Here is a 24683-nt window from a genome sequence, read left to right on the forward strand (position 1 = left end):
TTGTTCAACCCACTGGCTATAATCGCCTCTCTGATATCAAGGCCCCTTCCCTTCAGACTTTTTCAGTCTGATCACTGCCAAACCAATAGAATGTGCCAAAGAGGAGAGAGAAAAGGAAGAAGAGGAAGCAAGCCAAAGAGATGTTTTGCAGACTGATGATGCCTTGAGAGCAGTTGATTCAGAAAAAGAGCTAGGCTGTAAAGAAATACCCTTCCAATCTTCTCATTCCAAAAAATAAAATAAAATTGTGGGACCACCCCTTTGAAGTTCAGAAAATATTTGATAATAATAACAATGTTACAACTACATTTATGAATCCAGCACACCAAGGTATAGTTTCTGCATTTCACTGGTCTTGAGATAGAGAAATGCTTTTTATGTTTCCTAAGTTTTTCTCTGTAATTCTGACTTTTGACTCTTCCCCATACATCTCGTGACACTGGAGCAAAGGGAACATAGGCCAGGAATTGACAAGGCCCTTGGTCATCTCTCAGTAGAAGACAGTCAAGGGCTAAGGGAAGTCTACTGAGACAGGTTCTTAAAGTCATAAAGGAGTTAGCCAACCAGGAAAACAACTATGTGTTAGATTTAGGAAATATAAAGGCAAAAAAGACACAGGATCTTTACCCTTTAGGAATGTCCTGTTCAACTAAAAGAAGAGAGCATGTAAATTACTTATTGATGAATTGTGTGACAGATGCTACATTGGGGAAATGTAAAAAATGCCATGGAGCACTGAACAAGGAAACTTCATACACCTGGAAAACTCAAGGAATATTCCACAAAAGGCCAGTTATTTAAGTATAACATTAAAGGGTACTTGGCTGTTTCCACACAGACATGAGGCAGAAAGAGCTTTCCTAGTAGAGTTAATAGTATATACAAAGACTTGAAGATATGAAGAGAAGGAATGTGTAGGGAAGTTAAAATATTCAGAGTGTCTGGAACTCGGGGTGCAAGATGAGGCAATGGGGTAGACATCGTGGATATTTATTCCATGGCAGGTGCTTGGATTTTACCCCATGGGCTGATGATGGGGTCATTATTTGAAAAGACACAAAACCAGACTATATTGTTCTTTTAGATCTAATTGCCATATTTCAACTCTATAACCCGTTTTCTGAGACTACCTTGGTCCGCTGAGGTGTGGTTAAACCTTTTACACATCCTCCTTCACTGGATCTGGAATCACTCCTACATCTAGATTCCTCAGAGTATTTGCTGTCCAGGGGTATTCTAAAAGACCTCCCAATAAAGGTCTGCAAGTTGGCAAAAGAAAATAAGCCATCATTCCAGTGACTGTGAAAGGGTACAGGGGGGCACTTGGTGAAGGAGGGAGCCTAGTAAACAAAATGTTCTTCATGTAATTGTAGATTAATGATACCAAATAAATAAATAAATAAATAAAAGTAAGCCACCATTCAAAACCTGGCTTTAGATGGTACAATAAGTACGTCTATATAACGAACTTCCTGTCATTGATGTGTCTTACAATGATTTAGAAGAACAGGCGTCCAAGGGATAGATGCTTGGAGTTGAGTTTAAATTGTTTCTTACTCTGTGATTCCAATTTGGGAACCTGGTCCCTGCATGGAGTTCTGAACAGGCAGTAATGGCAGTCCGTGAGTTTTCACTGCCTCAAAAACGACGCTAAAATCTACGATAACACAAAGCAGGCTAACTAAAATATTAAGTTTCTTTGCATTTGATTGGAATGCTAACTTTAACTTGGTAATACTAAATCACACTAGGGGCAAATTAGCATAGTGGTTAAGAGCACCTGCTCTGGAGCCACACTGCCTGGGTTCAAATTGCAACCCTGCTGCTTACAAGTGCAGCCTTAGCCAGGTTATATAACCTTTGTGTGCCTAAGTCTCCTTATCTGCAAAATGGAGATATTGGTACTACTTTTTCCTAATCATTACTTAATAAATACAGACTTACTAAAGACAAAATACAAAAAAATAAGAGAGAAAACATAATGAAATCTTGAGAACCATTGGCCTAACTCAAGCAAAACATCCTGCCATCTGCTCAGGTTGTAACCTATAACAAGAGGAAACATTCTTACTTCACTAGAATTCAAACCTTTGTCAGCCCTCTGGCTCTGGATTGATTGTAGAAGGACCTGGATGTTACCTAATCCCATCTCTCATTCTTTCCTCAAAGAAGCAAAAATGTGTCCCTCAAGCCTCTAAGGGCTCATTATCTTGCAGATATTTCAGACTCCAATATGTTAGCCATTAAAAAGACGTCACTCTGTTAGATGACACCACCCCTGGGCAAGAGCCATAGACAACAAAACAACTGCCAACTTTCCCTGGCAAACCCACATGGCCAAGAGGACAATGGTGGAAAGGTTCACGACAAAGGAGGGAGAACAAATAACAGAGCAGAGAAAAATGTTAAATACTGGCTGAAAGACTGTAAGCCCGGGGACATGATAAACAGCTACAGCCTGAATGACTAGGAGGAGTCTGGCAGGATGCTACTGCCAGAGTCCAAGACAGAGCCAGCTACCCTAAACTACAGATGCAGCAGTGCCCAAGAGGGAGTCCAGCACTGATTGCTTCCATAGATCTGCTAAATGGCATCCACACCAGGGATAACAAAGGGGTACGTAAAATCTACAGGGGCTAGTAAGATTGCCAGGAAAGAGCAAGACGAGATTGGCTGGAAGAATACAGTCAATGGCTCTAGGGAGGGTAATGAAAACATAGAAATTGAAAGTAAAGGAGATGCTTGGAAAGTTGTGCTGGTTGAAAGACAGCAAGTTGTCAAGTCATTGGCTCTAAGCTTGCTCTGTGAGCGGTCAAGAGTGACAGGGCACTAGAGGTGACTGAGGGTAAAGTTGTCTGCTGATTGGCAAGCTGTGCCTAACAATGGAGAGTGACTTCATTCTCTGGATGCTGTCATTAGCTAGATTTACAAATTTTAGTCACTGTACTCAGTTTCACCACCAGTAAAATGGGAAACACTGTACCAGTATCCACCCACTCAAGAGATAGAAAATGGACAACACGGACAACAGGTACTCTATGAAATCATTATTACTATTACTCATATACTTATGATTTGAATACCTTAAAATAAATATAAGGTTGAACTGCATGAAATTGCTGATATTTTACCACTGTTATCTGCCAAATATAGTAACTTTATATGTTCTGCTTAATAGATAAGGGTATAATAAAGAAAAAAGAAATCCTTCCATTTGCAACAACATCGATGGATGTAGATGGTATTATGCTTAGTGAAATAAGCCAGGTGGAGAAAGACAGATGTCGTATGATTTCACCCATTTGTGGAATACAAAAACAAAGCAAAACAGGAGTAGACTCACAGACACTAAGAAGTGACTAATGGTTACCATGGAGACGAGTTGGAATGGGTGGGTACAGAGGGTGAGGGGGATAAAAGAACCCAAAAATTCTCAATCATAATATAAGTTGGTCACAGGGATGGAACTGCAGCATGGAGAATATAGTCAATGATTCTGTAACATCTTTCTATGTTGATAGATAGGTAATTTCACTAGTGGAGGTGAGGATTTAATAATATGGGTACCTGTTGAACCACTGTGTTGTATATCTGAAACCAACATAAGATTGTACATCAACTACACTTCCTTAAAGAAAATAAAGAAAAGGGTGTAGACAAGAGTTGAGGGGCTTGGTTTTAGTAGAGATCTCTACCAACAGATTTTAACTGAGATCCACCTTGTAGTGTCCTCCCCTGACTCACAAAGAAAAGTCATTTCCTTCAGATCTCTGTGGAGATGAACTGGCCCTGGGGCTAATGTCCAGCTGACTCTTCCTTTGCCCTTTTGTTTACTTGAGGCCTTCTGATTGCTCATCTCACAATCCTCTGTCTGGCTGCAACCACATCCTTGTTTGGTGTTATGAGGAGGGGCTGGCCTTTGACAGGGGTTTCTGTTTGTGCCCAAGAAGGTGGTTCTTCACTCTTTGAAGATGGCATTGAAACAACAGCTGCTTAAGGGGGGGATCACAGGGAAATTCTTTACTCCCAAATACTTTCTCACTACAAGTAGAGATTCCTTCCTTTGGGTTATGTATTAGCCTCAGTAAGCATCCTCCTCTAGCAAGCAAATACATACATTCCTGTAATGCAGTTAATGGCTCCATTTTTAGATCAGTATCCCCTGAAACATTATGGAAAGGGACACTAGACAAGGACTGCCACCAGCCACATTCCCAGTAAACAGTAGTGCGTGCTGGCTGGGAATCAGCTCAGACTCAGATTTCCTCCCACACCTCACCCTGTAGGTCCTCTTATTTTTCAGTCAGGGGCAACCTGTTAGAACTAGCTACCCATATCAACCAACTGCCCATGACATAAGGCCTGCCATTGGCTTCTTTCTAACAGTTCCTGAGTTGTAGAATTTGAGAGTCCTGGTTCAAGAGTCCAAGGGCAGATTCCATAGAGAAAAAGATACCCCTAAAAAGCTGCACCAACTCTCTGGACTGCAGAAGGGCTACTCCACCTGGACCTACTGTAGGACCAACAGCAGTGGCTTCTGGGTTTCCCCTCCAGCTATGAGTATCTGGAAAAAAATCATGTGCATGGTGCATGGGGCAGTCTCCCTTGAAGCTTAGATGTGGTGGAGACTGGGAATAAGGGTAAAGCGCAAAGGCCAAAGCCAGGACGGAGGCTGCCGTTCTCGGAGGACCCAGAGTCGTGCCCTCCATGGAATTTTGAAAATACGTTCATAGGGGCTCCCACTCCAGACAGATCATAATTTTAATCCTATCCTTTTTATGTATGTGTTTGCTTTGGAGGAAGTCCCTGGGAATTATATAAAATTTCCCAAGCTGACTTGGGCTTTCTTGGCAGCCCCTGCGGACAGGAACAAGGCTTCACATTGGATGTGGACTGAGGGACCCACAGAGTCCTCTTTCGTTCTGCTCCTCTGGCTTTTCCCCTCTTAAAGGGCAAGGTTTCTGTGGTGGTGATGCTCCCTCTCGCTGAGTACAGTGGGCTCTCCAGGCATGGGGCAAATGTACCTCCCGAGGCTGCTGCTCGACTCTGAGACTCACTGCAAAGACTCTTGCTTCTCTTCAGCTCCATGACCTTTGTCTTCTGTTTGGAGCAGGCTGCCCATGGGGGTGGCCACCCCCAAAGACAACTTTACCTCTCAGTTCACTACTGAGTGACCTTTTCCAACCAAACTTCATCTGCTTGAGCTCAGTTTCTGGGACCTCTTCTTTCCTAAGGCTCACAGCCTCTGACACTTGCTGGGCATCCCTCCCTGAGGGACCCAGGTAGCACAGGCATGCCTACACTGTCCAGAGCCAGTGTAGATGGCCTGAAGGATGTGTGCCTAATCTACAGTTAGGCTAAATCAATATGTTACAGAAGTAGGCCATCTCAGGTCTTATGATCGTATGGGAGTGGAAAGTTAGCAGCACCATACTCAGTTTGAAGTGTGGTAACCTCACACTGAAGTGTGTGAATGACATTCTAAAAAAGCAGGGAGAACTATGATGGGCTCTGATGATGGTAGCACCAGAGGGCCGACCTATGGACTCAATGGGCTCCTGCTGGGGTTCTGGAAGGTCCAATGAATATCACCTCTTATCCTCTTTTGAACTCAGAATAAATTCTAAGAAAGACCTAGAAGTCTGATGCAATGAACACCAAAACAACAGTTTTACAATTAATAAAGGAGTCTGGAGACTCTGGGACAGGCATGAGGGCTGAATGCATGGGTGAGGAATCCTCCAAAATAAACTGAATCCAAAACTGCGGGCTTCCTCCACTGGGCTTATCAATAGGAAAAGCCCAGAATGCACACTCCTGCAGGAAGCAGGTCCTGAAGAGTTCCTTCCCCCAGCTGACCAATCAGCTCAGCCACTCTTGTTTCCATTGAGACGAAAGAGAAGGTGATGGGGCTGGATGCCGGGAGTACTTCTTCATGGATATCTCTTGACATTAAAATATGAAGAATGGGATAAGTATCATCACTGCAGCTCCCGAATGTTCTTGTCTACCCTGAAAGGACACAGCTGTCGGCCCTGGCCACTCTCTGATGGCACTGCAGTGAGAGGTTTACGGCTTAGAGAGATTCATGAGAAGCATTTAAAAAGAGTGTGGTGGGTGGCTGCATCTTCCCCCTCTTCCCTCTCACACTCCTCCCTTCCTGAGCCTCTGGATCACACTGGGATGGATTTTGATTGACAAACCTAAACATGTTTTGGTTTGGGGTTTGGCAAATTTGTGGAACTCTAAAGTATTCCACAAATGTTTTGTGTTCTGCAAAACCAAAAAACACTGGCCAAGCACTTCCCTCCCTAATTTTTAAGCCCATGTGTTTTTAAAGGAAATGCAATCCTTATGTTTTGGGTACATTTATATGCAACTCATCAAACCATGCTCATCTGTATGAATCATTTGATGTCTAAAATGCATGGGGAGGATCACGGACTTAGAAGAACTGTGTTGGCACAAGAGGGCAATGGGTGAGGCACTGTTTGAAAGGTGACCGACTGGACTCTGGTGTGGCACAGAACCTCCACTTCCCAGAAGATTTATGAATAATCCTCTATATCTTCACCCGTCATCCATCAATCCTTGCCATCTGTAAAACAGTACTAATTCTCACTCTTATCAGATCCAGCAGGCAGCTAGTAAGAATTAAAGTGTAATAATCAGGTAATTTTGAGCTTTGTAAAGAGAAAATACAAGGTATTTTATACTTGCCCCAACACGTTTGTTTTAATCTGGCTTCCCAGAGTGCTGGAGGATAAAATTGGCTTCTACTTTGAAAATTCATCCAAGAGAAGTGGCTTCAGTGTCATTATATCAGTTTCACCCACTAGGCAAGTTCAACCTGACTTCCTGTCCTCTACTAGAGAACTGCTCATTACAGAAAATAAACCCCATGTTTATAGGAAGTAGATGAAAACATCACAGGGAAGAGGCTACCAGGACAGGCATAGAATATATAGGTTGGTTTGGGTGGGGTGGGGGCGGGGGAATAGAAGGTTCTGTGTAGTCAAGTAGTATCTTTAAGTAGATGAAGGGTTTTTAGAGGAAGAGTTCTATTCTCTATACCTGAAGATAAAATAAGTCAAATTTATATTGTTAGCATAATAGAACACAAAGTATACAGGCTTGAAAGCCAGGTGGACTTAGATTTTAATCCCAGCCCCAGCTTTACTGTGTGATACTAGAAAATCTGCTTAAGCTCTCTGAGCCTCAGTTTCCTTACTTATAAAATATAGGTTGTTTTGAAGATTAGGGAGATCGTTAGTGAAATGTCCAGAATGCAGTGAATGTTCAATCACAGACAACTTCTGTAATTACTGATATTACTTAAAATAGCCTGCAGGTTTTAATGGGACATAATAAAGAATCTCCATGCAATCAGAGAAATTCACAAATGAAACACTGAAATGGGCTAAGGAAGATCCATAGTTCCATTTTCCTGAAGTCCTTCCAAAAAAGAGCAGCTCACCAGGAAGGACAGAGAAGTAACTATCTGTCCTGAGCAGTTAAGACATTCCCCAGCCTTAAGCCAGACACAGACCAGGGCCAAATGATGTGTCAAGGTCCCTTCTAACCCAGTGAGACAGCAGGACCTTAGGACTTGAACTGAGATGTCATCACAGCTTTCTAATCAGAGGCAAATACTTCAAGATACATTGTCTATTCTCAAGATTAAAATGTGTCTTCAACTCCCAGAGCATAGTTCTAATGCTGGTCAATACAGCCTATCTATTCCAATTTTCTATTCTCTGAAAAACAAGGATTCACATGGGAAAAAAAAAGAAAATCTTTGGAATGCCAAGATGAAAATAAACAAATACTAAATGTCACTAGAGACACAGAAGAAAAGAAATGGAAATTATTGAATAATTATAATCAGCAGGGTTGGCCCCTGGAGACAAATAGATGTGTCTAGAGCAGAAATTCTTAATTTTTGGTCATGGATCTTTCTGAGAATCTCAAGAAAGCTATAGACCTCTCTCCAGAAAAATGTACACTTACTCATCCACACACAGTTTTCTTTATAATATCTTGGAACTCACAGAAGCCCTGAAATCCACCCATGAGCTATTCATTTTTCATTGGCTGAATTCAGAAAACAAAGGCCTTTGTCTTACTTTAAACAATCCCTGAATAAGAAATTATTTATCCTACAGTCCATATGCCTGAGTTCTAGTGTGGTTATACCACTAACTAGTTGCTTAACATAGATGGAACATATTACTCAATTTTGACATTTTCAAACTGGCAGTTTTAAGTGAATTTTACCTTACTCAACAGATGTGACCTTAAAAAATGCCGACATAAATAAAATTTTGTAGAAAACTATATGTATTTTAAATATATGAGAAGACTTTCATAGCAAGATGCTTTCACAAATCATTTTGTAAGGGAAATGATCACTCTATCTGATTCTTAGCATATACCTGGATTCTAATACAATGTGCTACATAGTTGCAAGAGGGATTCTAAATATAATATTACATGGTTTATTAGAAAACTCTAGCAGAGAAACAGCAACATAACTCCTGACCTTCTGTGTCATTCAGATGTAAAGAAATGTCCTAAAATAATGAATGTATCTGAACACTAAATAGTTGCAGCAAAGCCCACATACTTTAGAAGACACGTGTCACGTTTGCTGTTTCAATATGATTTATATAAAATGAAATTTTCTGATTGGATAGCCTTAGATATATCTGCTTTCCCTGGTAATTTCAACTCTCTCCAAACTCCCCATGGGCAACAGATTTTAATTTTATATCAGACAAGTGAGATAAGAAGGAGTTAGAGAGAAGCAGAATTAACCAGAAAACACCATGGTCTCTAAGGACATTTACAGCAGTCTTACAAACAAAAAGTCTTACAAACTCCAATAATTCCTAAGTTTCACTGTATAACAACCCAGCATAAGATATTGCATCTCTAAGAAAGGTGTCATTCTATAAACTCTCTTATAAGCAAAAAACATCTAATACAGTTTGGAAATACTTCCTAGGAGAAAAAAAGGTTAATTTTTCTCAACAAAGGCCTAGCTCCTAAAGATAATACTCTTCTGGGAAAAAAAAATTTGTTTACAATTCCTTGTTTCCTAATAATGAAAAATAAATGACATATCACCATAGGTTGTAGCCACCTACAGATACTCATCAGAAAACGTAGCAATCTTCTGAGGATAATAAATCACTATAGAACTTGTTTTAAGTGACTCAATTGCCAAGTATGACATAGGAAGAAAAATATCACGGGGGATTTGATCTGCTGATTAACAGTATGTTAACAAAGAATTTAGATAATTTAACCTTTTGGGGCAGCTTTTGGATTTCTGCATCAGCCGTCCAGTCCTCTGTGCCCAAGGCAGCTCAGAGGCACAGCAAGCAAGTGTTCCCCAAAAAGGCAGTGGTCAAACCACCACTGGAGCATGGGGAACAATGTCACAGAAAAGAAATGTCAATGAGCTTCTTACCTGTTTCTTCCAGAATCTCTGAATCCCTTAGCAAAAGGGTTTCGGTCAATTTTTAATCTGGTGATCTGGATGGAAACAAACAAAAAAGCATGAATTATATTTATATTAACTGATTTTTTCAGTTCTTCTTCTTAGAAAATTAACAAACATCATTCTAGTATTAACAGCTGTTTTCTTATTTAGTTCTTTTAGTTTCAGATTTAAATTGAGGTTGATACAGGATTTGGGCCTGGAACACCGATGTCTGACCCACCTGACCCACTTTCCCTAAAAACCACGGTTTTCCCAGTATGTGACTCTGTAACCTCTCTTCTCCTCATCTTTCTTGCCCCAAAATGGGGGATAAATCACTTGCCTGGATGAACAAAGGCATCAAAATGGAAACCTGGGCAATGGTCAGGTTCATGGTATGTGCCACAGAGGAAAGTGCTTCTGAATGAATAAGTAAACGAATGAGGGAGCAACTAAGTGAATCATGAACAGAAGGATTCAGTCAATCCAAGTAGGTGGAATCAGACCACCAGACAATCCACCTCAGCCTGAAAGAACCAAATAATTGACGGCATTTCCCACTTCACTTAAGTTGTGCCTTTCCCACCACTAGGGATTGTTCATTTAATGACCTAAAATGGACTTGTAAAAGACACAAAAAGCAGCCAGATTTTTGTCAGGGTTGCACCCAATCTATAAACATGGACTGGATGGGGCAGGATGCAGCACATCTCATCCAGTCTCCGAGGCTCACAAGCAAATCTAATGAAACAAAGGGGCAGCTTCGTAAGACTGAGCACACCTGGTGCAAACAACAGTGTAACCCAGGTTGAACGGGTCCTTGGGAGCCATCTGATTCGACCACCACTCAGTGCACAAGTCCCTCTCTGTTGCATCCTACCTTAGTCCCCTTAAGCTCTGCGGTAGTATATATTACCCTCATGCCTCCAGACTACAACTAGCTTGACCAACAAATTCCACATGCACTCTTGAGCTTCCCCTTTCGGTCCTGGTCACGGAAGGCACTTTGATACCTTCATGCCTAAATCACATGTTAATGACTCACTACATTCAAGCAATGGAGATGTAGGGGTGGCAGCTAGGGAGCTCAGAAAAGAGGGATTTCACTCTCAATGGGAAGTAATTCTAGTAATAAGGGAATCTCATGATTTAAAACCACTTTCTCATTTCTGATCATTGCAGAACTTATCACTAGGATTGCTAAAGTTGTTTCCTATGTTGCAAATATTTCCAAGTCCCTCTTCCATCTCGCTTCATCAGAGCAGAGTTTCTCAAAGCCACAGTCTGTAAAGGTCTTTAAAATACAGTGTGAGATTCTGACAAACAGACTCTGACTTGGAAGTACTGAAGTTATTTTTTAAACATTCTTTGCCTCTAGAATACACACTAATAATATAACACTAATAATGCAGCAAAGGCAATTTTACAGCCATTTTATAGGCCAGAGCAGGAGCCTAAAGCTTTGACATTCTAAAGTCTAATGTCTGCCCTGTAAATACTGTACTGAGTTTAAAGACTGTCACTGGTTTTCTGTTTTTTTACTTAAAATCAGTTCTTTCTTCCTCCATAATCTACAGCAATAAACCACACACCATATTTTCTTTTCAAGTTGGGGTCATAATATTTTATTTTCTCTTTCAGGTTGGCTTATCCTGACTGACTCATTTATGGTAGGGGTTTCTGATGTATGATTGTGCTGCCATGTTTTGAGGACCTCCACAGGCCCCTGTAAATATAATAATATTCTATCTCATAGGTCTGGGAGAAATGGTTGAAAACCTGTTTCCCACAGCTCACTGTATCTCAGACCAAGGTGTCTGCATGGGGATTTAATAGACAAATGCTACCAAACATTAGGAAAAACCTCTATACTTGTTTCAAAGCTTTTAATGTGAGATTTAGACAGTTTATAAAGTGTGGCTGTGCATTCATATTTGTTTATTATCAAGTGCCTTTGTGTACAAAGCACTATGACAGGGAACACAGGAGACAGAGTGGTGTGCAGTCAGTATATGGCTATGTATCATCCATTTCCCCTCTGAGGAGCTTATGATCTAGAATAAAAGAGCAGGTCTGTACACTAATAATTACAATATAAAACAGAAAAATGATAAGGTTTACAGAAAATACAAAATGCCATGACAACCTAGAGTAGTGATTGCCCCAGTTTGAAGGGCTCTGAGGATTTACCTTAGAGGGAGCACATGAGCAAGGCCTTGAAAGGTAGGCAGGATTTTAAAGAAAAATGCAAAAAGGGTAGAAAGGAATAAAACAAGCTTTTCATAAGAAAGGTCCCATGTGAGCCAGAGCATTGAAGTGGGGAAGAATGAAGCACACTCAAGAAACACTGGGGAGTCCAGTTTGACCAGAGCACTGGGCCCAGGCAGGTGCATGAGAGAAAGCTAGAGAGGCTGCCCTAGGCCACACCATGGAAAGCCTCTATTACCCCACTGAGGCACTTGGATACCCTATGGGCAGAAGAGAGCAATTTCAGCTAGAGAAGCCAAACTATGATCCCAGTGCTGATGACTTCGGCTGTGCCTACAAATACCATGAGTAACACGGACAGTATTTTGGAGAAATGAACCAATGTATTCTCAATCTCAATAATCCTTAGTTCCTAATAGTCCCATGGTCCCCATACAAGGGCCAGCCTGGTAGACTCAGATCTTAAGAGTATCTTCTATACTGTAGAAAAGGACACCAATGACAGCTGGAATATAAAGCTTGCTCTCCTTTGGAGGACAAGGATGTGATGTAAGGTAAATTCTTACCAGGTAGAGAAAATCCTCACTTTCCACCTCAATGGAGAATGACAAAAGAGGAGACAGACAACAGAGAAGCAAATAGTTAGACTTCCATGTCCCTTAGCTCCCCTGACTCAAACCAGAATCCAGACACACACATGGAGCTAACAACCTCAAACTAAAACTGCTGCCTGGTCTGGTAAAGCAGGAAGAGGCTTGGGTCAGCACCTCCAGGCTTCGCATTGCCTGTTGTGGTGGGCCAGGGACTCAGAGGTCCCTGCATGCCGTGACAGGGAAGGCAGGGTGACCCCACACAGAGGCGCTACAGCTGAGGCAGTAGCCAAACAGAGGACCTGGATGAAACTGAGATGCGGCTGAGCTGGGGAGGCCTAGTTGGTCCTGCTGAGGCAAGAACACAGGCGCCCAAGTTCAGTAGTCTCCTGTCAGTGACGTGTCTCCACACGAGGGACCCATGGGCCAGGCCAGACCAGATCACCCACGGCAAAGGCAGTGAGGCCCAAGAACAGCTCATTTGAATAGTTAATAATCATGCTTATCAATTAGACCCAGATATAGCCGTCAATCTCCACCTCCCACCTTAGACCAGGTCCCATCATCTTTGACTAAACTCCTCTAAATAACCTTCAAGCCGATCTCCCTCTTCCAGACTTGTGCCTGTCCAATCTCTTCTCTCCACAGCAACCAAACTGATCTTTGTTAATGCATGATTGGATCATGTTATCCTCTTCAGTGGCTACTACTATACTCAGAATTCAAACACGTCCCCTTGCCTGGCCTTGTAGGGCCAGCATGCCCTGGCTCCTGCCTGCCTCTCCATCCTCAGCCACACTCCTCTGGTCCACAGGCTCTAGCCAAACTGCTCTCAGTGCTGGAATGTGCCAAGCTCTTTCCCTGCTCAGGCCCTTCACACTCACTCTACCCCAGACAAAGATGCTCTTCTCTCTATTCTTTACCAAACTGACTCTATCCTAAGTCTCTGTCGAAATGTTGTCTCCTGAGAGAGGTCTTCCTTGATGATCCCTCCAAAACAGGATGCTCCTGCTACTCTTTGTAACTATGCCCTCTTTAATTCTTTCTTTGCTCTTAACCCAGTTGGTAGTTAAACATTTATTTTGCTGTTTACGTATTTACTATCTGTCTCTTCCCCTGGACTAGAGGTGGGAACTGTGTCTATTTTAAATACCATTTTATCAATAACCTAAATAGACATGTTATTCATGCCCAATGAATATTTATTCAATGAATGAATAAGTGAATAAGTGAATGAATGTTCATGTGGGAAACAGGCATCACAAGTCCCAAAGCCATCACAAGCCTTAGAGAATATAGACCAAACAACTCTTCCGATCCTACTTGTTCACTGCAATCATTACAGGCAAAAGTTTTAAATGTCCTTCTAGTCAGAACAAGGTCTATTAGTAACTTCCTGTGTAGCTAAATCTATTCTACAGCAGTGTGTTCAAACTGGGTCCAGTGATAATGAGGAGACATGGAACATGCAGAGGTGTGGAAGCATTTTTCTTCACTGATTTTATTTCCATAACCTTATACTGACTTGTGTAGTCTTGAGTTATTGAAGAGGGGGTGGCTGCTGGCTTGCCACCATTAACTTTACTCATTTTCACTCACTTTCCTGCCCAGTAACATAGACGCAGTTAATAAATGAGGTTTATCTCACAAAGCACAGTGCAGATATAGTAGCACAAACTACAAAGAAAATGAAAGTTGATCATCCTGAGTACGATTTTACAGTACCAAGGCTGAAAATTCTTATTTTTTACCATATTGTTTGAAAGATATTCCATCAGGCTTTTTAAAAAATTTTAGCCCATATGAAAAAGAATTCTGTACTGATTTGATGGGAAAGTTCAAGCAAAACTACCTCAATAGTTTAGGATATAATCAGCAGCTCAAAAATCCTATTAGATTTGCTAACACAAACCTGGCTGTGGTTTCAGACTTCCTATCTGGTTCATGTAGCCGATTCTCATCAAGAAATAAGACTGTGTTACCTGAGGAGAACAGGGTGTGTCTTTTTAAAATCTAGTTTCCTGTTTGGAAAAAAAAATCAAAGTTCAGCAATCTTTTTACCTTAAAGAAGACAAAGATTCTGCAATGGAAATTTCCTGCTAACTCCATGAGAACATGTTGGCATCAGCTTCTTCCAAGAAAAAGCTTAAAATGTAGAGTCACCTTTATTCCCACTTCTACCACCTTATTCTCTGCGATGAGATTCTGGACATGGTGTACCTTCCTCTCTGCCATAGGCCTGCCACTCCAAAAGCAAATAATAGTAATAATAAGTTCAGTATGCTAGCAGCTCTAGGAGTCTGTGGGTCAGTCAGTAAGGGTGGGAGGAAGGAACGGGAAAGAGGGAAAGAAAAGTATTAAGTATTTCCTGAAAACAGAAACTTTCTTCACAGTTCACTACTACTTACATCCAAAGGAGCAGAACCACAGATAAATAAGCAAACCAGTAGTAGAGTTGTGATGGCTCATCAGACATTAGGTCATTTTCCAAGCATACATTCAGTGCTGTACACTATAGGACAGACACAGATACCTTAGAATTATGGAAATGGAAGAGTCCTTCTTGGTTAGTAGTTTCTGGTCTTCAAAATTCCATAGGCCAATTCAATGCCCCCATTACCACATTTAAGTGATTGACATTGACATTCCAATTTTTTACTCTACCAAATGAATAGAGTTCACATCTATCTATTATCTCCTGCCACCAATATTTCATAAAATGAATGACATTTTAGTATCAAAAAAGTAAAAAGGACAAAATAATGTGCAGTACATTAAAATCAATGTTTACATGTATAAAAAGTTCCTATATGGTCTTTATTTTCTCCTCTATAAGCAGACTATAAAAAGCTTCTCCATAGGCTGGTGACAGAGAAGCACTGATTCAGATCAAACTATCAGTTTGCAAATGAGAATGGAGTGATTTATCAAAGGCAGCCCAGTCCATCAGCTGCAGGCTTTGTTCTAGAACTTAACTTTGACATGGTGTTTTCCGCCATATCACACTGGTTTTTGTAGAGGTACAACTTTTATTCTCAAAAAGCTCAAAATATTGAGAGGAAGATTCGACACATGCACAGGTTAGAATATGATAAGAATCATAACAGAGGCACAGTGCACTAACAATTCCATGAGGGAAGGACCATTTGCAGCTGAAAAATATAAGGAAACTCATAGGGGCCAGAAATTGCACTGAACTTGAAGAAGAGAGGGAATCTAGACAGACAAAGATGAAGGTAAAAAGCATTCCTGGAAATACAGCAGCAGAAGACAAAGCAAGGCGTTCACGACATAGAAACAATGGTAAAACTCTAACCAGACTGCTGAGCTCTTGTGGATGCATGATGAGGACTGATGGAACATGAACCTAGAAATGTAGCTGGTAATTAACCACAGAGGACCTTAACTTGGGACCCTGGACTTAAGTCCCTAGTGACTGAGGAGTGATTAACAATTTTTGACAGAGAAATGATGCCATCAGAGTTGTGCTTTAGGAAGATCCATCCAGCAATAAATATATGTGATGGCTCATGAGACATTAAGCTTGCCATCCAGGCAACTCAGCTGGAAGCTATCACTATAGCCCAAGGAGGGCAGGTCCAGGACAAGGCAAAAGCAATGAGACTAGACGGTAGAAAATATTTCATCAGTAGAAACAACAGTTTAGTGGCAGATTGGATGTGGTGAAAGTCGGGCATCCATCCTCGGTGACAAGATGGAAGCCAACAGGCTTTAACAGTAGAGAGGACTTGGGAGAAGTAACAAATGAATAGCATCTTTTGGAAGACTTTGTTTCCCAGCAACAAAACACCATGTTCCCACCTCTCAAATGTGGACTTGCTAAAACTGTACTGGTCTAGAATATTGTGGGGGTTAAAAAAAATGTGACAGATATGAACACTATAATAATTTTCAGTACTTGAAAATCATGTGTCAGCTGCTTCTGTTTGATAATAATACATTGCTCCCAACACTCACTGAAAATTGTGCATAAAAAAAAGGAGGGAAAGGAGGGAGAAATTATATTTTCAGAGCTAAAAGAGAGTTAGAAAGTATAGGACCAACTGCTCATTTTCCTGAAGAACAAACTGAAGCCCAGAATGACAAAATAGCTCAAAGTGACATCAGTAGCTAGCGGGATTTTAAGACTAAAACTCAGGTTTCCAAATATCTTGCCCACTGATTTCTGGAATAAAACACTGTCTTTCCTTCAGAAGATTGGGTATCATTTTTTTCCAATTCTATTCCCTTTATTGCCCTTCCTTCATTGTGTTCTTCCAAACAAGTTCCTGAGAATAATGAAACCCTACCGTGGACATTTTTTTTTCCTCTTTACTCTCTCATAGGCCTCCTAACTGGTCCCTTAAAAAGATACATATATATATATATATATATATATATATATATATATATATATATAAATTAAATAATTTTGCCATAAAATATTAATTGTTCTCTTTCTGGAAGGCTGAGGGAAATAAAAACACAGAACAAGGTGAATACAGCTCACAAAAGAGAACAGTTTGTGCTATCCGGCATCTTCATGACAAGTCTGAAAATTATTGTTAGGTAACAACTCTAACTTACAGGGTCCAGACCTCAAGATTCCTGGGAGAGAGACCTGAGGTTAGTTTGCTTTATTAGAAAGCACTGTATTCTATTAAATCATATCTACCAGCCAAAGAGAATGTTAAACAATCATGCTTATTGATTTTCCAAAGACTGGAGGCATGTTAAACAGGCAAAGGCTGTTATCTTGATTACAAAATGGGCAGAATTGAGTATGACTCATCTATTTTAAATGTCAGCACATTATGAATTCACCAACATGACAAGAGAACAGAGATCAAAGTAGTTACGTATCGATGAGAATACCTTCAAGAGCCAAAGCAACTCCTCCAATATCCAACCATCCACTTTCTCCTTAATGAGCAATTTACTGCCCACTCTCCTTCATGCTTGCACAGACCCAGCCCCTTCACAATGTAGGCTCACCATTATTAAGTGGATGCCAGGCTTGTGTCAGTGACTTTATGCACATTCTCTCATCCAGGTCTCATAACAAACATTATGAGGCCAGGACATTTTCAGACCAGGAAACACAAGTTGAAAGGGGTTAAGAAACTTGTTCAATGCCACACAATTCATCAGTAGAAAGGTCAAAAATCAAACTAGATGTCTGCCACCGCATCCCATGACCTTATTCCTGGTATTCTGCTTCCATCTGACCGCCACTGCCCCATCCAGTCCAGATACAGACAAAATATTTATACCTGTACGATGTACTCAGACACAGAAACACTGCCTTGAGAGAAAGCAGAGGAAGTGAAAGCGATTTCGGGCACCCCTGTTTGGTTGCCTTTCATCATCATGGTGAACTGTAGCTTTCGAGTTTCAGTGTGGGTTATAAATGTTAATCCTCCTGGCCTCTAGAATTGATCTCAATGAAGCAGTAGAATGTTCATTTGTCAGTGTTCTAGTTTGCTCTACAAACTAAAATCTCAAGTTGTAATATTTATTATATCTCTGCCTTCATGAGAAACTAATGATTAAAATGGTGGGGTGGCCAAGGTAGTCTTGGAAAAAAAATCTAGTCGGTTATTCGAAGAACTCAGCCTCAGACTCCCCCCTCTTCTATAACACAGTTAATCTAACTACAGCTCCAGTTCCTTCAAAGGCCATGTCTATATTGCTGCTCTATTTTATATATCAGAGCTTGAAAAATCTTGATTATTAAAGTTTTCTGTAAGGACCCCCCATGACATCTGCGATTATACTCTCTACAGAGTTTGAGAGGGTTCAATGGTTTTTAAATACTGTGTCTACCAGGGAAGTCTGAAATTAGGAACACTTTACACCTGCTGAGAAAGCCCAACAACTTTAACATTTAGTGGACTAAATGGTGGCCGAATTCCTCCAAAAGTGAAGAACATGTAAGGAATCTTATCCAGATGCACTATGAAAGATTGAAATACTTTTTATACGAACCAAAGATTATACAACATACCTTCAGGTGCCTGGCACGTAGTAGGCACTTAATAAATATTTAGTAAATGAATGTTTTTCCTCTATTTTCTCTGTCAGAGCATTAAGCATAGTATCTAACACAAAAGGTATTGAGTATTATAGTATAAGCTCATTTTGCTCCAAACAGGTCCAAAATAAAAGTATGCAAACTTTCAAGCAAAATAAACAAGCAAAAACTCTTTGTTTCAGAAAAGGATTCGCTGCAGAATCTTATTAATTAGACAACTTTCCAAAAGATGAAATACAATCTAATTTATAAGAATGACATTTACATGCAACTTTTAGGGAACTAAATAAAGTGAGATCATTTGTAAATCCACCTAGTCACCCTCCTCCAAAAAGAACATTGTTAAGAATGCCCACAATAACTCTAGATTTGACCTCTCTATCCTCCACCATCCACATACCTCCTGCATTAGTCTGGCTCATTCATACCTGTATCTCAACGTCAGAAAAAGCATTAACTCTTCTAGGAAAACTTCTGTCATTCCCCAAAACAAGAAACACCTTGTCCACATCTCTGTCATTAAATTATTCCACTATATTATTATTATGTATTTTCATGTCTTTCATTCAATTAAAACTTTTCTTGGCTTGGGGAATCTGCTCAATTGCTCTTCCAAGATTGGAATATATTGCAAGTTTTCAATAAATATTTGTGGAATGAATGAGCAAATTACCAATATAAAAACAAAGAGATCTTAGGGTGTGGCTGGTGATCACATGGAAGTAAATTTAGATCGAAAGTGTAAATGGAAGCAGTGCGGCTTAAATAGAGTTTGAGAGGCTTAATGTCTTTGATGTAGCCTGGTGGAGGGAAACATGGAAAACTGCAGATAAGAGGGAAGGAATGAATTAAGCCTCAGTACTTGCAAAGGAATTGCAAATGATGAGGCACATTTGCCAGGATGTAGGAGAGAATATGAACATGGGTACAAGTTCAGAGAGACATGAAAATGACTTAGGATGTTTAGTTCTCTTAGTCAAAGATCTTGTCTCTGATCTAAATCTAGACTATGCCAGTTGCTACTAAGCATTACTGCCTTGTCATCACCAATGCCTTGTGTGCACAGCAAGCCTAGTGTCTCTCATTCCAGCTCCTCAGTAGCATGTAGAAGGACTAAGCATTTCTTAACAAAAGCATGAATAAGCTCCTTTAAAAGCAGGTGCAGCAGGAGACTCAAAGGCAGCTGTTACCTGCTGGTTCTGATAGGCTGTGACTGTGGTGAACACGGTCTCAGGGAAGTTGAATGTTTTCACTCCATCCCCAACAGGGACAGGTTTGGTGGGAGAAAGGTCACTGCTGAAATCTTTTCGAATCACATGAACTCGAGGCTGGTATTTGTGCATAGAATGCAGAATGATCTGAAATGAGAAGGGAAAACATTGTGCCAGGAATCACTCTAAGGTCACTACATCTTTTCAAGTTAACATGCAAATAACATCATAGGATAGAAGCATTATAGAAGATTAGGGGTAAGATGTACAGGAAATTGGAAACCAGTGTACCTGCCCATGGCAGGAAGGACTAAATGATTGCATAGCATTACATGGAACCATAATACAGAGTATTCCAATCATGGGTCGGGGGATGTAAAAAGTTTTTTTAACTGAATCAATACTGAATGACTATTCTGATAGAATAGGCCAGTAGTAGAAAACACTCCACTGAAAGGCCACAGAAGCTGTGCTATGTGACAGTTGTTCCTTTCTGCTTCAAATTTTCAGCATGAGTTCATGCTGTCTTTAAATTCTACAAGCTATTATTTGTCCTTTGTTATTTAATTTATGGACATTTTCTTAGTCATGTGAAAATGGATGGCACACATATGCTCTTCCTTCCTCAGAAAATTGTCACTCCCTTAAAGATAAGAACAATGGTTTTAGTTTCTTCAGTCTTCCCATTGTACTCGGTATGGATCCTAGCCTTTAGGGAAAATTTAGGATACATATAATTGCCAAAGATAAACTAAGAAAACCAGGGGCTCCAGTTATACCTGGGAAGACCTATTATTCTAAGTTCATAAATCTCTTAACAAACCAGCCAGAATTGTCAATTCAGTTGCTTTTCTAAGTTTGTTACTCTGTGAGCTATTCTACCTAATACAGTGATTTGTTTCACCGTATTTTAATTGTCCTGCATTTCTGTCTCTGAATTCTCCCCTGTGTAGACTGTGAGTGTCTGGAATACAAGAACTCTGATAAACATAAACTGATACATAGCAGACATTTGCTAAGTGTTAGATTTGTAATGAAATTTCACAGAAGGAAAAAAACCTTTTATGCATACTTATTTAAAATATATTACAGTGGTATCGAGATGCTTATTCTACCTGTTGGCTCTATAGCAAAATGAGGAAGAGGGAGGGAGAAAGAGAAGAGATTCTTTGACTCACATGTCCTTGATCATCCAGTTCATTGTTGGTCAGTTTGAGTTTGTCGAAACTGACCACTTGTCTCATCCAAGTGTCTCCAGAAGCTAGAGAATCAGGGTGTATATAAACTCTTGGGGGGACAGGGGAATCAGCATTGCCAGCCACCATCCACTTGGAGCTATGATACACATATCTGATAGAGAGAGGGAGAGAGAATTCAGAGACAGGTGCAGAGAGGGGGTACAGCACCCAGAAAACAAGTAGAAACAGAAGAGAGAAAAGACAAAAAAAATGACAAGAATGGAAAAATAGTAGGGATTAAGCAGAGAATGTAACAGAGAAAGAGAGAAGGACAGATAACCAGGGAAAATGAGATAGAGACAGAATTGCAGAATTAGTTGGAGCAGGGGATGGCAGAAAAGTGTTGTGGTTAATGATCAAAACTGCAACTCTCACAAGGAAAACATTTTCACAGTTCTTTTTATTTCTTCTCCCTCTCCTTGCCTTACACTCGTGTGTGCTCACAGACATCCTGAACCCATGTGTCTAGCTACGGAAAAGATATTTTACTGCAACCTTTCACCTTTCAAATGCAAACCATATAATCCATTGGCCACTTGTTCAGAATTTGGTTCCTTATTAAAAACATCCTCCATGTTGTCCTCTATAAAACACAGCCATGTGCAAGATACCCCCAAGCCTCTCACTTGTTAACCATTTCCTTGCTAACATCTAAATTCTGAGGCATTCTATGAAAATGGAGGGCCTTTGCCTTCGTGCAACCATACCCAGAAGCACCAAGTCTTCTCAGTTAGTGTTCTGTTTGATGAACCTAGTTTTGAATGTTATCATCTTCCAAATTATTTTCTGACAAAGCCACTGGAAATGACATGTTGGTAGCAAAGGAGCTCAGTTTCCCAGAGTCTGCCAATTGCTCTGTAATTTTAAAAAGTAATCTCCATGGATATGGCACTTCTCTACTTCTCAGTTCTAAAGGACCACATGGCACCTGGACCCTGGCAAACAGAGGCACTCAGTCCAAATCACAAGTCCCAAGATCCTCTAAAACAGATCTGAAGCACCTCCTCTCCTAAGTCCTGTATCCAGACCACTTCTCTTTTGACCAGCTCTCTGCCCCTACCATACTAGTCCTGGTCTTCCCCAGTCATCTCTCACCTCCAAATTCTCAGCTATTTCAAAAATGAGCTGCAATTCACTGAATTGATTGAGATCTCAAGAAATCAACTAAGCCACAGCTTGCTTCAGATAAGAACTGTATGTAATCCATCCAAGAGACATAAACACTATGTTGGCTTTTAAAGACTTTGAAGGAAGGTCATGTAACAAACTCAATCACAACCCATATTAATGGATAATAATTCCTCTTAACTATATGTTCTTCTTGAAATCTTACCCAGTTCTCCAATTCTTCCCCTCCATCATCCACAAAGTAATCCACCAAATATATGGTCCACTTCTCCTTCCCGTCTCCAGAATAAATCACCTCAACCCATTTAGCATTTCATAAAACAAATTGTTCAATAGGTTAATCACTTTCAATATTAACTGAATTAATTGTAAACTTAAGGTCCATTTAATCCTTGCTATCCTGGCAGATGCTATACAATCCACTCTCTCCAGAGATATATGGGGTATTTCAAACCAAACCTAATCAAGTCCTGATTTCCTACTGCTAGCAACTACTCCCTGCCTGGTGCTCTGCCACAAATCATTGGTATATCCTCCATCTTTGTTTCCTATACAGCGCATTGTATGGTGCACTGTTAAAATACTTCATCTAATGAATTTAAAGAACTGTCCTGGAATTTTTTGATGCCCACAGTTTCACATCACAGAGTCATCATCACCTGTATCTTTTATTGTCCACAGGCACAATGTCCATTGCTATGTAGTACTGCTGATGTGGATCCAGGCCAGTGATTTTCACTCTCATGGCAGGAAACATCCTCCTATGAAGGAGAACAAGGTAGTAGGTTCAGAAATCAGAGGGAGAGGAGTAGCAGGAGTAAAATCTTGGACAGACTCTTCCTGTTAGGAGCCCTAAGCATACCAAAGTCCAATTCCTCTAATTCTCAGAGTGGCTGACTTTTTTCACTTCAGAAATTATCACTATAAAATATTCTGAGAACTCTTATTGCTGATGTAAGCACCTCCTTTTAAAGAGTTCATACCACACCCTCTTTATATTATTAACTTTTAATGTGATTAGATAGATAAATTATGTGTGTGCGTATCCACACATACATCTCCTACTAGACTATAACATTTTAAAATATACTCTATACTTAACATATTTGAACAATCTATAATACTTTTTATTACCAAGTCTCCAAGTTATACCGAACTACCAACTAGATTACCACAGTTAATTATAGGTGATCATGAAATTTTGTTTGACATACGGAGTCTACTTGAAAATGGTCACTCTAAAAATAATCTCTGAAGAAGAGAAAAAAAGGTGCTACCATTCCCCAAACAAAGGGCCACTAAAGTTTTTTTTAATGCATAAAACTGTAAAAAAAAAGTTCTGCAAGTTCTCAGGCTGTCAACGTGTATGTCAAAGGAAGGACACTGTGGAATAGGGAGCAAATACCAAATGAATTCTAGTGGCCTCTGGGCAATACCTCGTTCTACCACAATGCCTTGTTAAACTTGCCAAAGCAAGTGAGGTCAGGATATGACACTTTACAACCACCCTCATAATTGAAGAGGAGGAGAGGGGGCAGCCCAAAAAAGGTATTGAGTTTCATGGAGTCTAGAATAAAATTTTCCATTCTTCTTTAACCATAAGAAAGAAGAAAAAAATCAAGCTCTTTTGTCATTCACTTAGGAATCAGAGATAAAAAGTGCTCAGTTCAAAAATTTGGATTGCCCTGAATGTGCTATAGGGTACTTGTACACAAAATGCTGCATTAAGCTTAACCATCTGGTGCCAGTTAGTCGAGCTGGGCAGAGCATGGTGCTAATGAGGTCAAGGTCACAGGCTTGATTCACATACAGCCTAATTGGCTTTGCTCCATTTCACAGCCATAGACCATACACTGACCCCAGACAGCCATCTTGCAAATATGCCCTGGTTGTTTACATAAGGGGCTTTCTATGCTAATCACATACTTCACTACTCACCAAAATCAACTCAAAAAGCAAATGTTCTCTGGTTGTAAGTCATCATAATCATATTTGCAGGGAAAGCACAAGAGGAACCAGAAACCTTTAATAGGGATGATGGCTAATTATCAAATATTTACAAAGAATAATGCATAACCATTCCTTCTTTTCCACTTTATAACTCTTCAGAAGCTTCTATTAGTATATCATTTTAAATTTTCTCCCTCTAACCTCACAAGTTTAATAAGAAATCCTTATGTTTTAGTCTTATTGTGGGCTAATGAAATTTGACAGTGGACTACTCATAATGGCTAAATCTAACATTCACTATAGGTTAGGCACTTTGATTCACGTTAAATCTTTCCAAAAAATTAGGAACCTTCTCTATACATTTAAATGTAGATCAGTAATTCCCTTCTTAATAACAATTATTTATGTTTGCCACATATATATATGTGTGTGTGTGTATATATATATGTGCATGTATATATATATATGTATATATATACACACACACACACACATATATATATATATTTGAAGAGCATCTTCTCAGGGACAGAAAGTCCTCTCACTTGCTATCTGAGGTAAGAAAATAGGGTCCCTCTCAGCCTTTTACAGAAGCTCCGTTCCATTGAAGGTGATAACTTTCTTTCTTAATTACTTCAATAAAAGGGGCTAGATATTATTTAATTCAACCTCTGTTTTGCCTGAAAATGTATATGACCTTAAGTGGAGAAGCTACCAGGCCCTTACGAGCACCCAAGTTCTAAAATGAGCTGTGTGATTTTAGGTAGGTTATTTAACCCCCTTAACTAAAAACAAGGAAAGAGTCTAGATAAATTCCAAGGTGCCCCTTGCTTTAAA

The 24683-nt window shown here is 40.1% G+C and overlaps 1 protein-coding gene across 5 annotated transcripts in view; it reads right to left on the reverse strand.

Moving 5' to 3' along the window:
* The window catches only part of TBX15 (T-box transcription factor 15), a 108260-nt gene that overhangs the window by 16128 nt on the left and 67449 nt on the right, over window positions 1–24683 (reverse strand). For all 5 annotated transcript variants that reach the window (XM_073234488.1, XM_037021246.2, XM_017676627.3 and 2 more), the window contains 4 exons: window positions 22556–22657; window positions 20709–20880; window positions 19510–19677; window positions 9476–9540 (listed from right to left, as the gene is read on the reverse strand). In XM_073234488.1, coding sequence (XP_073090589.1) covers window positions 9476–9540; window positions 19510–19677; window positions 20709–20880; window positions 22556–22657 — 507 coding nt within the window. The remainder of the gene's footprint in view (window positions 1–9475; window positions 9541–19509; window positions 19678–20708; window positions 20881–22555; window positions 22658–24683) is intronic.

This window comes from Manis javanica, chromosome 4, assembly GCF_040802235.1.
Source record: "Manis javanica isolate MJ-LG chromosome 4, MJ_LKY, whole genome shotgun sequence".
In the NCBI taxonomy this organism is placed as follows: domain Eukaryota; kingdom Metazoa; phylum Chordata; class Mammalia; order Pholidota; family Manidae; genus Manis; species Manis javanica.